The sequence below is a fragment of the Heteronotia binoei genome, chromosome 5, assembly GCF_032191835.1.
Source record: "Heteronotia binoei isolate CCM8104 ecotype False Entrance Well chromosome 5, APGP_CSIRO_Hbin_v1, whole genome shotgun sequence".
Taxonomy (NCBI): Eukaryota; Metazoa; Chordata; class Lepidosauria; order Squamata; family Gekkonidae; genus Heteronotia; species Heteronotia binoei.
Genome location: NC_083227.1, coordinates 101736926 through 101749175, shown reverse-complemented (window position 1 = coordinate 101749175; position 12250 = coordinate 101736926). Strand labels below are relative to the sequence as shown.

Below are 12250 nucleotides of genomic sequence, written 5' to 3'. Positions count from 1 at the left end.
TTAAAAAGCCATTCCATTTTTCACATGACTTGCACTAGAAGTATGAAATAATTATATGCATGACTATTTCATAGTCACATGTACACCCCCCCCGAATGTTTCCCCGTAAAGCATGTGAAAAAGAGAAATTTTACCCAGAGAAATCTTAAATATATACAATGTAATCAAAACAACATAAATTTGCCAATGGAGAAAACAAATCATTCTGAATACTACACATTGTTTTAAAGTGTGCATTCTGCAGAGGCACCATCTTATAAGATGTATTGTCTCCTTTGACTGAGAGAAGGAACACTGCCTCTGTTAAGATGGCAACTATTTCTGCAAGTATTTGCATCAAATTAGGTAACATATCTTTAAAAAGCAGCAGCGGAATTAATTCAGAACAGTTGTAGCTGACCAAAGCACAGATTAATCAAGTTAGCAACTAAACACTCATTATGATTTGTACAACATATGAATTGATTTTCAAACAAGTTCCCCAAATTAAACAAAAAGCAGAAAACTTAAGACATGAAATATTACAAAGTCTGGAAATTTTAACCACTTAACCATATTACTACTGAGAATCCTAAAGTCAGCATGTCTTTCACATTTTGATTTATAAACATATTCCATTATTTTTAAAACCCTAAGTAGCAAGGGACTGGCCAACCCTTGAACTAAACTCCTGCATCTACTGTTCAAGTACGTGTCCCCTTTCCATACCCATCTGACCCTTAGTATGGAGATTCCTCATGAACGTAATTTGTGGGAAAGCAAATTGGTAATTTGCTTCTTAACATGAATATTTGCATAAGAATGCCACACCTCACAAATGCTCCTTTCCTTAATTACAAATATATGCACATATAGAATTAAGTATTAAAAAGCAGCTACTGTACTGCTTAGTCATAGGTTACACAAGGAGTATATGAACTTTCAAAGACATTGGCAAGTCTATTTCTAATATTAATACAAGAAAAAGGAGATGAAACGTATTAGTAAATGCCATAGAATAGAAGCTGAATAATTTAAATTTTACAATAACTTGGTAGTTCGTGCTACAATCCATTATCACAAAATAAAACTGCAACTTATGCAATGTCCTGACTGGCAAAAAAACAACAACTAGAAAAGGCAATACAGAATGCAGAAATACTACTAATAAGCATTAATGCTTTTGATAGGGTTTAAACTGCAGAGCCACAAAGGAAAATGGAGTATAATTATCAGAATTCAAAGCAGCTGTCATAGGGAGCCTGAAAAAGACCAAACCAAACTGTAGTTTGGTTTTCAGGTTGCTTCCCTAGATGGGTATAAATTCCCCCTTTCCTCCTTCCTTCCCTTGCCCACATAGTGTAGCATTCCACCATTTGCACCAAACTAACCAGGTATTAGCATTCACTGGGGTTTGCAAATGAGTTTCAACCCCTAGCTTTCAACTCTGGGTAAAAGCTCACTGCTGAGCATCAGTAGAGATGCTACACTAAGGAAAAGAGAGGAGGAAGAAGCATGAGGGCTTGCAGCTTGGCTAAGAGATCAGTAGTGTTAGAAGGATCAGGTTAACCATTTCCTGGTCTCCATCTCTTTATGTTATTTTATTTTGTTCTTTATTTTATAGCATTCCCATCATATTTAAGACCAAAGCATGCTGTATACAAACCTTTACCACCATCCCATCCACTATTTGACCAGGAGCTTCGTCTGCGAATGTTACAATATCAACTTGATCCTTGAGACACTAGCAGATTGAATTCATATAAAAAGACAGGCTTCTAATACAAAATGTATTTCTGTAGGGCATCAAACAATGAATTAGTAAGTATCAAATAATGTGTCTGGGAAAGTAGATGAGCTCAAAGGAGATGAACTCTCAGAATACAAAAAAGGTTGGCATGTATTTAACTGATAAATGAAAACTCTGTCTCACTTTTCCATTCATAAGTATGGAGGAAAACGTTCTCCTGATAAAACAACAACCCACATAATGGGCTCCTAAGCCTTTCACATCCACCAATAATTATATGACAGAAGTTATGACTGTTTCTGTTTTAGCCCTCTTTCTCTTACTTGGCTATTTCTCTTCTAAGAGTTATTCCTTCTTACTTCTAACAGTTTCTCTTCTAACAGTTATTCCTTCTTTATGCTGTGAGCCGCCCTGAGCCTGCTCCGGCGGGGAGGGCGGGATATGAATTAAATATTATTATTATTATTATTATTACTATCACACCCACTAGTCACAGGGAAAGAGACAAAACAGGCCCACAACCATTTGTGCTGTAGTGGCTTACTCTAATCTGGCCTTCCACCAAGCCCTAAAGAGCAGGGCGATCCTCACCATTGTGGTCTCTGGTCTATGCTCAAGCAATGAAACAAGGTTTTTAGGTTTCTATTGGTGACCATGTACCTAAGGAGAAGCCCAAGAAAACCCCTCCAACAGTCTAGCAGCCTTGAGAGAGTGCTGCATTGCCAGGAAGAGACCTGGGATGACCACTAAGTGTGTAATGCCTCACAATGCAATCCTATGCAACTGTACCATTTCTAGGAGGCAACATCACAAGGCAACCTTGGCTCTGATGCCCTGTTTGTTATCAACTGGTTTATTATTATTACTTTAGATGTTTAAATTTAACTTCACACAAATTACAAAACAGGAAAAACAGGGAAAAAGAGAACACTACATCACAGAAAAAGAAAAATCACAGGAAAAAGAGTCAGTGAAGGAATGCCACACACAGGTAAGTTCTTCATCTGCTGGTGAAAGACAATGAAAGAAGGGGGGACATACACATTTCTCTGGGGAGGGAATTCCACAATTTTAGTACCAAGATTGAAAAGCCCTTCCTGGATTGCCACCCATCTAGTCTTCAGATGATGAGGTCCTCAAAGTTGACTACAATGGCCAGTAGGTAGGTTCATATGCAGCCCCTAAATGGCTGGCCACTGAGTAATGCAGGATGTGGGATACAGCATAACTGCTCTTCTGATGCAGAGATTCTCTTTCAGTTTCATGATGATAACTTGCAACAATTAACTTGTTGTACTTTACCGAATGTTGAAGCGGATTTTATTATGGTTTTATTGTGATCTTATTTCTAATTGTTGTACTCCGCTCTGAGCCCCAAAACGGGGGAATGGGCGGAATAGAAATAAACAAACAACAACAACAACAGGTGGATAACTACGTTAGTCTGTAGTAGTAGAACAAAATTTAAATCCAGTGGCACCTTAAACACTAACAAAATTTTCTGCGATATAAGGTTTTGGGAATCAAAGCTCATCTCAACTGACAACCTGGAAATTTTTTGTTGGTCTTTTAAGTTGCTATTGGACTTAAATTTTATTCTTCCAGCGCCATGCTTTCTGGCTTCACCTGCTGTAGGTAACCCATAGGCTGGGTAGAGAACTGTCCTCTGCTACTTCAGCAGTAACAATTCTATTTCTTCAAATTGTTAAAATTGCAGCATTTGGGACCACCTACATAGGTAAGCAAAACAAAATTATTTGAATCATTAGGACTGCTTACAGGTTTGTTTGCTCTAGTTTTTCCTCCCTTTTCTTCCTCTTACTACTGCACAGCAAAGTATGAATGCCCAGGAAGAAGATCTACTAGCTGGATTGACCTTGACCTTCCTCCCACTAGCTGGATTGACCTTCTGCCCGCTAGCTGGAATACTCAACTGCTGAGAGGAAATTTTCACACTGACATGCCAAGAATAATTCCTCAAAATGAAATGCTACACTAAGCACATAGTTTAAAAGATGAAACGGAGACTCAGATAGCTAGAGAGGCAGTGGCAGCGTACTCACGACGAAGCGACCAGAACATCTTATAGAGAGTATATGAGATCCTATGAGATGGCAGTCAAAGCCACAAAGAAAACTTACTTTGCGGCCAAGATTGCATCTGCGAATTCGTGCCCAGCTTAGTTATTTAGTATCATTCGGACTCTTACAACTCTGCTGCAAGGCAGATCAAATCATAGGGAATTGGATATTGGCTGTGAGGCTTTTGCAACTTTCTTCGCAGATAAAGTCTCATCGCTCCGCCGCAACCTCCCCACCAGTATGTGAGCTCAAGGCTCCCTGCCTGTTCTCTGGATCAGTTCTAGACAGTTTTACAACACTCAGCTTGGAGGAAGTCAACAGAATCCTCTCTACTGTGCGCCCAACAACATGTGATCTGAACCCTTGCCCATCCTGGCTGATTAAAGGGTGCCGGATGGAGCTTCAGTATCCTGTACAGGATATTGTAAATAGATCCCCCTCTGAGGGGCTTTTTCCAAGGTCCCTCAAAGAGGCAATAGTCCATACTCTCTTGAAAAAACCAACATTAGACCCGGCCGAATTGGCACACTATCGGCTGGTCTCGAATTTACCCTTTTTAGGTAAAATCACTGAGAGGACAGTAGCGCTGCAGTTACAGAGTTTTCTGGAGGACACTTCCGTCCTAGACCCACACCAGTTCAGCTTTTGCCCAGGCCACGGGACAGAGACAGTGCTGGTTGCCTTAGTGAATGATCTTCAGTGACATCTGGACCGAGGCGGGTCAGAAGTGCTGATGCTGTTTGACCTGTCAGCGGCGTTCGACACGGTCGACCATCAGTTGCTGGTTCACTGCCTCGCCGACGCGGGGATTCAGGGGTTGGCCTTGCAATGGCTCTCCTCTTTTCTCCTTGGTCAGGGACAAAGGGTGGCGATCAGGAAACAATCGTCCCAGAGACATCTGCTTAATTGTGGGGTTCCTCAGGGGGTGGTGCTCTCCCCGATGTTGTTTAATATTTATATGCGCCCCCTTGCCCAGATTGTCTGGAGATTTGGACTGGGTTGCCATCAGTACACTAATGACACCCAGCTCTATCTGCTGATGGATGGCCAGCCTACCTCTGCCCCAGAAAATCTAGTCCTGGCGCTGCAAGCCGTGGCAGGGTGGCTCAGGCTGAGTCGTCTGAAGCTGAATCTAATGAAGACAGAAGTCCTTTGTTTGAGTCATGCTGGTCTGGGAAGGAAAATCCCCCTACCAGCTTTTGATGGGGCACCATTGATATTGGCGCCCAAAGACAGAAGCTTGAGGGTGCTACTGGAGCCCACATTGGCTATGGAGGCCCAGATAGCAGCCACTGCAAAGTCCGCCTTTTTCCACCTTACGCGGGCACGACAGTTGGTCCCCTTTCTGGAGCACAGCGACTTAGCAACTGTAATTCATGCAATGGTCACCTCGAGACTAGACTACTGCAATGCCCTCTACATGGGGCTGCCCATGTCCTGGACCTGGAAACTGCAACTGGTGCTGAATGCGGCAGCCAGACTGTTACTGGGTATCTCTATACGGGAGCACATACAGCCAGGACTGCGGAAACTGCACTGGCTGCCAATAGTATTCCGGATTCGCTACAAGGTGCTGGTTATTACCTTTAAAGCCCTATATGGCCGAGGACCTGTCTACCTTAGGGACTGTCTCTTCCCATATGTTCCCCAGAGGGTACTTAGATCTGGATTGCAGAATCTATTATCAATCCCAGGGCCGAGGGAGGCGAGACTGAAGGCTACCAGAGAAAGAGCCTTCTCAATTGCGGCCTCCCACTGGTGGAACCAACTCCCAGAAGAGGTAAGGGCCTTGCGGGACCTTGCCCAGTTCCACAAGGCCTGCAAAACAACTCTATTTCGACTGGTCATCAGCCCAACTATGTAGATGCCCAACATCGCTGAACGTACTGTACCAACTTTAGCACCAAAAATTGTTTAAACTGTTTAAAATTGTTTAATTGATAATGGATTACTAATTTATTGTTTGCTTATTGTTTTTACTGTCTGATGTTAAATTGTTGTTAGCCGCCCTGAGCCTGCTTCGGCGGGGAGGGCGGGATATAAATACGAAGAATAAATAAAATGTTTTTATGGTGAATCTCCAATAAGTATTTGAGGCAAAATTTTCAGATCAAAGATGTCACTTGGTATTTACTTGATCTGTGCCAGAGCACAGGCAGCTAAAGCTACAAGCAATTTGCTTGCATTGTTCAGAAATCTTTTGAGCAGAATCAGCCTTAGTAATAAGATTTGTTGCTACATAAACCAGTATTTCTCTCTAACATTATGCACATTGGCTTGGGTCCAGTGTAAATCTCCACTGCCAAAAAGATTTCTGTCAGTGTAATGGGATTTTGTCTCTCTCCCCCACTTCATCCCAAAATAATACTCCTGGGGAGTGGGGTGGAGAGGGGTCCCAGAAACAGCATAGAGGGAAAGAATCATAAGAACATAAGAGAAGCCATGTTGGGAGAAAGTAAGATGTGGGGTAGAATGATGGTCTTTTTCTTAATATATATTAAGCTTTTTATAAGTTGTAGTTATAGTTCTACTACCATATGTTACTAATAAAATTGTTTATTCAATAAAAAAGAGAAGCCATGTTGGATCAGGCCAATGGCCCATCCAGTCCGACACTCTGTATCACACAGTGGCCAATAATTTATATATATATATATACACACACATACATATATATATACATATATATATATACACACACACACACTGTGGCTAATAGCCACTGATGGACCTCTGCTCCATATTTTTATCTAACCCCCTCTTGAAGCTGGCTATGCCTGTAGCCGCCACCACCTCCTGTGGCAGTGAATTCCACATGTTAATCACCCTTTGGGTGAAGAAGTACCTCCTTTTATCCGTTCTAACCTGACTGCTCAGCAATTTCATCGAATGCCCACGAGTTCTTGTATAGTGAGAAAGGGAGAAAAGTACTTCTTTCTCTACCTTCTCCATCCCATGCATAATCTTGTAAACCTCTATCATGTCACCCCTCAGTCGACGTTTCTCCAAGCTAAAGAGCCCCAAGCATTTTAACCTTTCTTCATAGGGAAAGTGTTCCAAGCCTGTAATCATTCTAGTTGCCCTTTTCTGCACTTTGTCCAATGCTATAATATCCTTTTCAAGGTGCGGTGACCAGAATTGCACACAGTATTCCAAATGAGACTGCACCATCTATTTATACAGGGGCATTATGATACTGGCTGATTTGCTTTCAATTCCCTTCCTAATAATACCCAACATGGTGTTGGCCTTTTTTGTTGCAATTGCACACTGTCTTGACATTTTCAGTGAGTTATCTACCATGACCCCAAGATCCCTCTCTTGGTCAGTCTCTGCCAGTTCACACCCCATCAACTTGTATTTGTAGCTGGCATTCTTGGCCCCAATGTGCATTACTTTGCACTTGGCCACATTGAACCTCATCTGCCACGTTGACGCCCACTCACCCAGCCTCAACAGATCCCTTTGGAGTTCCTCACAATCCTCTCTGGTTCTTACCACCATAAACAATTTAGTGTCATCTGCAAACTTGGCCACTTCACTGCTTACTCTCAACTCCAAATCATTTATAAACAAGTTAAAGAGCATGGGACCCAGTACTGAGCCCTGCGGCACCCCACTGCTTACTGTCCTCCACTGCAAAGACTGCCCATTTATACTCACTCTCTGCTTCCTATTAATTAGCCAATTTTTGATCCACAAGAGGACCTGTCCTTTTATTCCATGACTCTCGAGCTTACTACGGAGCCTTTGATGAGGAACTTTATCAAAAGCTTTCTGGAAGTCAAGGTAAACAATATCTATCGGGTCTCCTTTGTCCACATGTTTGTTCACCCCCTCAAAAAAATTTAACAGGTTAGTGAGGCAAGATCTTCCCTTACAGAACCCATGCTGAGTCTTCCTCAATAACTCGTGTTCATCAATGTGCTTACTCATTCTGTCCTTGATAATGGTTTCTACCAACTTTCCCGGTATTGAAGTCAGACTGACTGGTCTGTAGTTACCTGAATTTCCTCTGGAACCCTTTTTAAAGATGGGGGTGACATTTGCTACCTTCCAGTCCTCAGGAACGGAGGCAGATGTCAATGAAAGATTACATATTTTTGTCAGAAGATCCACAAGTTCAACTTTGAGTTCTTTCAGAACTCTTGGATGTATGCCATCCGGACCTGGTGACTTATTGGTTTTTAATTTGTCTAATTTCCCATGCTATTCAACCTTTAAATATCCAATGTGTGAGTTCCAGAGAATCTCACAGCCACCTTACAAGGTGGCTTTGGACTTGTACTTCTTGAACAGCAGTAATTCCATGCCACACTGTATGTGGCTTCTGAAAAATATGACATTTTCAAAAGCCATTTGTGACATAAATTTTTGTGGGAGCGTTTCCTGTCACTTTTAAGGGAAAAAATCACTGTGAATTCCCAAAGAAGTTCTCTGGAATTAAGAAAAAAATAGCTTTAAAAGGCTAAGGCCGTTTTCCCACTGACCTTACTGCAGAGCGACGTCCCTCTTCACCGCGCAGCGTCTGTACAGATTTCCCACCAACTGCTCCGCAGAACCAGGAAGTGCCGTACCTTTTGCTTCGCAAATGCAAACCGCTAAAAACCAGTTTACGTTAGCGACGCAAAAGCCGCGGCTCTTCCTGGTTATGCGGAGCAGTTGGTGGGAAATCCGCGCAGACGCTGCGCGGTGAAGAGGGACGTCGCTCCATGGGTAAGGTGTGTGGGAAAACGGCCTAAATCTCACAAAATCTAAATTGATTTTTTCACTGATTATCTCCAAAATATTGTGGCTGCTGCCATTTCTAGACACTGGCACGATAGTCACATAGCAGCCCAATAGAAGGGGAGAAATCCTCCATTCTTGGCTTGCCTGGTACATGGGTTCTCTGAATCTATTATCTGTCCCTAGATTGAAAAGAAGGGATGAGGTTCTGGATCAGATGTTTGTTTCCACTCTGGAGAGAAAGAGCATGAGTTTAGGATTTGCTCCCCTTTCCTTCTGGATTGAGAACTAAGTTCTTGGCTCTGACCAGGCTATGGCAATATCAGGATGTTTTGGAAATGATCATTTAGAAGCTGAATTTATACAGCACTGAGATATTTCTTCCCAAGAAAAATGGTGAGGACAAAGGGTGTCTTATCAGCTTTGCTTCCTCTCAAACCTGATTTAGAAACAAGTATCAACTCTTAAAGACTTTTAATCACGAGATAGGGTGAAATGTCTGAGTAAGGTGGGACATTCACCCAAACCAGACAGTTGTATAGATGTTGTTGCAGAACATACCCCCTTATCCTTTGCCAACCAAAGCACTGATTTTAATTGGGAAAGACTGCAGCACAGATTTTTGGGAACTCCATTCTACCTCACAAAATCAAGCATTGGTAATTTGTAGTGATCAAGGACCTTCTCTAGAAAAAAAAAGTGCTGTGAAGCTTATCATTGACAACTAAATCACACACAAAAAACTCTAACCCTGTCCAAAAAGTATTTAAATCAATCTGTCTGAAAAAGCATTTTAAGGATGAAAATCTTTACCATATTCACCAAAGCGAAGAGACTCCCATTGCCGCCATTCAACAATGCTGCTTACTGTCCGCACACCAGCATAAATCAGCAGCATTCCTAAAGTGGCATCTAACAGAAAGTTGATGAGGTACCTACAATGGTGAAAAACACACATGAGATATCTAATTGTGGACATGACTATTGAAAATATATTATCACCCCTCCCATAATTATAGAAAATTTCCCTACCACCTCATGTACCACCTTGTCTATATATGCTGCCTTGCAGGCTAATTTTTTTTTTCAGAGCAAATTCAGAATATGTACAAATATAGTCCTAGGCTAGAGGATTTCATGGTTCTTTGTAAAAGCTTTAGCACTGCTCCCTAAACACATGTTTTAGTGCTTAAATTGCTATTTTTCGTAACAAGCCATCTATTATCCACATAGTCAATCAATTTTCCATACAGCTCTTCATTTTAACGTGCAATTTAAGAGCTCTGTCTAGGTCTCTTGCATGATATCCATCCAGAGTGTTCCTTTGAGCAAGGAGCTCTGTGTTGCTTGGAAACGGAAAACTTGCTGTTTAAGTCTTCAATAATAAGATAGAAACCACACTCAAAAAACAGGCCAATGGGTTTAAGCTGCAAAAGAAAGTAGGCTTCATGAACACTTCTTTTGCTCTTTAATAGAACTGAGACATCTACATATAACAGACTGGTGTTACTCTGGTGTAGATGCCCCAGACAAAAACATAGAAAAATGTGAGTGGCAGATGTCATCTTAGAAAGAACAGACTGAAGTGAATGCCTCTTCTAAGATAATGTCTGTGACACATGTACATTATTATTATTATTATTTTCAGCTTATCTAATGAAAGGAGATGTTTTATCTGCAAAACTGGATGAATTTGTGTATTAACAGATTTAACCAAACAAACCTTTAATACTTGGAGGGTAGTCCTAAAAAGAGTTACTCCAGTTTAAGCCTACTGGGATGAATGGGCTTAGACTGGAATAACTCTCCTTAGGATAGCACTATTAATTAAGATTTTTAAAATGTGAGAGATAGTACTAGAGTTTGTCTAATTTAAGGTATCTTTGGAGCAAGATTCTCTTGTACCTCTTTAAAAAGGAGCCCCTGACAAAAACATACATAGAAAAATGTAAGTGGCAGGTTCCATCTTAGAAAGAATAGACTGAATGACTCTTCTAGGACAATGTCTGTAACACGTGTAAGATTCCTTAAACTATGGCTTTGAAATCAAATTGTTTATTCTACATAAGCCCTGCAAAAAGACAGATATCTATATCAGAATTGTCTCTAATACCTTTGTGAGGACATGTTTGGATTTTCTTGCATTTTCTCATGAGAATTAGTATACAAATCTAAAGGGTTTTCCCCCAATTATAAAAAGAATTTCTAAATCTACTTAAGTTGCCTTTAGAGGCTTACAAAAATACTACAGTGGAAGTCAAAAGAAGCTGAGAGCTTTTTAAAAAAACATAGTGTGTTTCCATATGCCTAGAATACAAAGGAGTGAAATAAACTTCAGACACTTTTATTGGAATGCTGCTTGGTGAAAATATATAGGCTTGGCTCAGGCCTATAGGGCCACCAGAGGTCACTGTTGTCCCAGAAAATATAAAGCAGTATCAGTAATGCACCACTAAAAGTTAATCTATTTCTCAACTTCTGAGGAACAATTCCGCCACCCTGAGGACTAAGCAATTCACCAATTAAAATTTAACTCAAAGATCTTAATTTGTAGGAGTACTGCTACATTTAGGAAAGCGATGATAGAATGCCATTCTATACTACAAAAATCTTTGTCCTATGTTGTTCTAAACTAATATGTGAAGTATTTCATACATTTTCAAGTTAAACATGCATTCTATTAATCAAATCAAGTGTAAACGAGGATCAATGATACAGGTTGCATACTCAGCCTCATTCTTAAAGCACACTTAGCTACGTCTTATCATGGAAACAAGAAAATCAAAGCCATGGGAATTCCTCTTTTGTCTGGATGCACATCTGCAAATTCACAACATCAATTGAACTTGATATGAACTCACAACGTCAAACTGAACTTCAGTAAGATCATTCCACAATGTATTCACACACAAACTTACAGTGAACAAGGGTCCTCTCCAGTAAGATCTGATAAATACACATTGGCAAAGTGGATGAACAACATCCCTATGGCTTGTTTTGAAGTATCCAAAAACCTAGAAAAATATTAAAAACAAATCAAAACATCAAAAGTAGACATTAAAGATTACCTGCACGGAAATTATCACTAAAACACTGCAAAATTAGAAAGGCAAAACTTAAATGAAAAATATCAGACCTCCTTTGCAGGATACTTCTTCATGACTTGTTGTCATGGTCTGCCCCAGTGTAGCATGGAAGGACCAGTCCTCCTTGGAGGAAGAGGAAAACAGCCTGTCCCCAAACTTCTCCTTGGCAGACCCTTATTGAAGGGACCCTGAGCAACCATCAATACTGCCCCCTGAACCAGCAGCGTCCTCAGGTCTGGAGGCCCTGCATGGACCCACTTGCAATCAGACTGGCCACAGTCTCCTGAAGCATCCCAGGAACACAGTGGACAAAAGGCAAGAGATGATGTATGGACCAGGAGCATAAGTGTGCACCTGGTAGCCGACAGCCTCCCCTCTACTAAGGAAATGCTAGAAGAGTCTGATAAGTCCCCACAAGATCTAGACCCCCTCCAGTACTCCTCATGAATAAAGGAGTTGACTCAACTTGCAGCGAAGAGCCTAGCATGGGAACCAATTTCCTACTTCAGCCTACAGTCCATGTGGGATCCACTAAACCCAAATGGTATCCCACCCTTATATTTAAGCACTTTTTAAAATATTCATATTTATGACTTAACTAAGAAGTATTCCACCACATGGGAAAC

General features: G+C 41.1%; 1 protein-coding gene across 1 annotated transcript in view; it reads right to left on the bottom strand.

Moving 5' to 3' along the window:
* Positions 1–12250, bottom strand: part of LOC132572637 (store-operated calcium entry regulator STIMATE-like) — an 87511-nt gene that overhangs the window by 51830 nt on the left and 23431 nt on the right. Inside the window, exons 3-4 of the mRNA XM_060239927.1 lie at positions 11457–11552; positions 9352–9473 (exon numbers count right to left, since the gene is read on the bottom strand). Coding sequence (XP_060095910.1) covers positions 9352–9473; positions 11457–11552 — 218 coding nt within the window. The remainder of the gene's footprint in view (positions 1–9351; positions 9474–11456; positions 11553–12250) is intronic.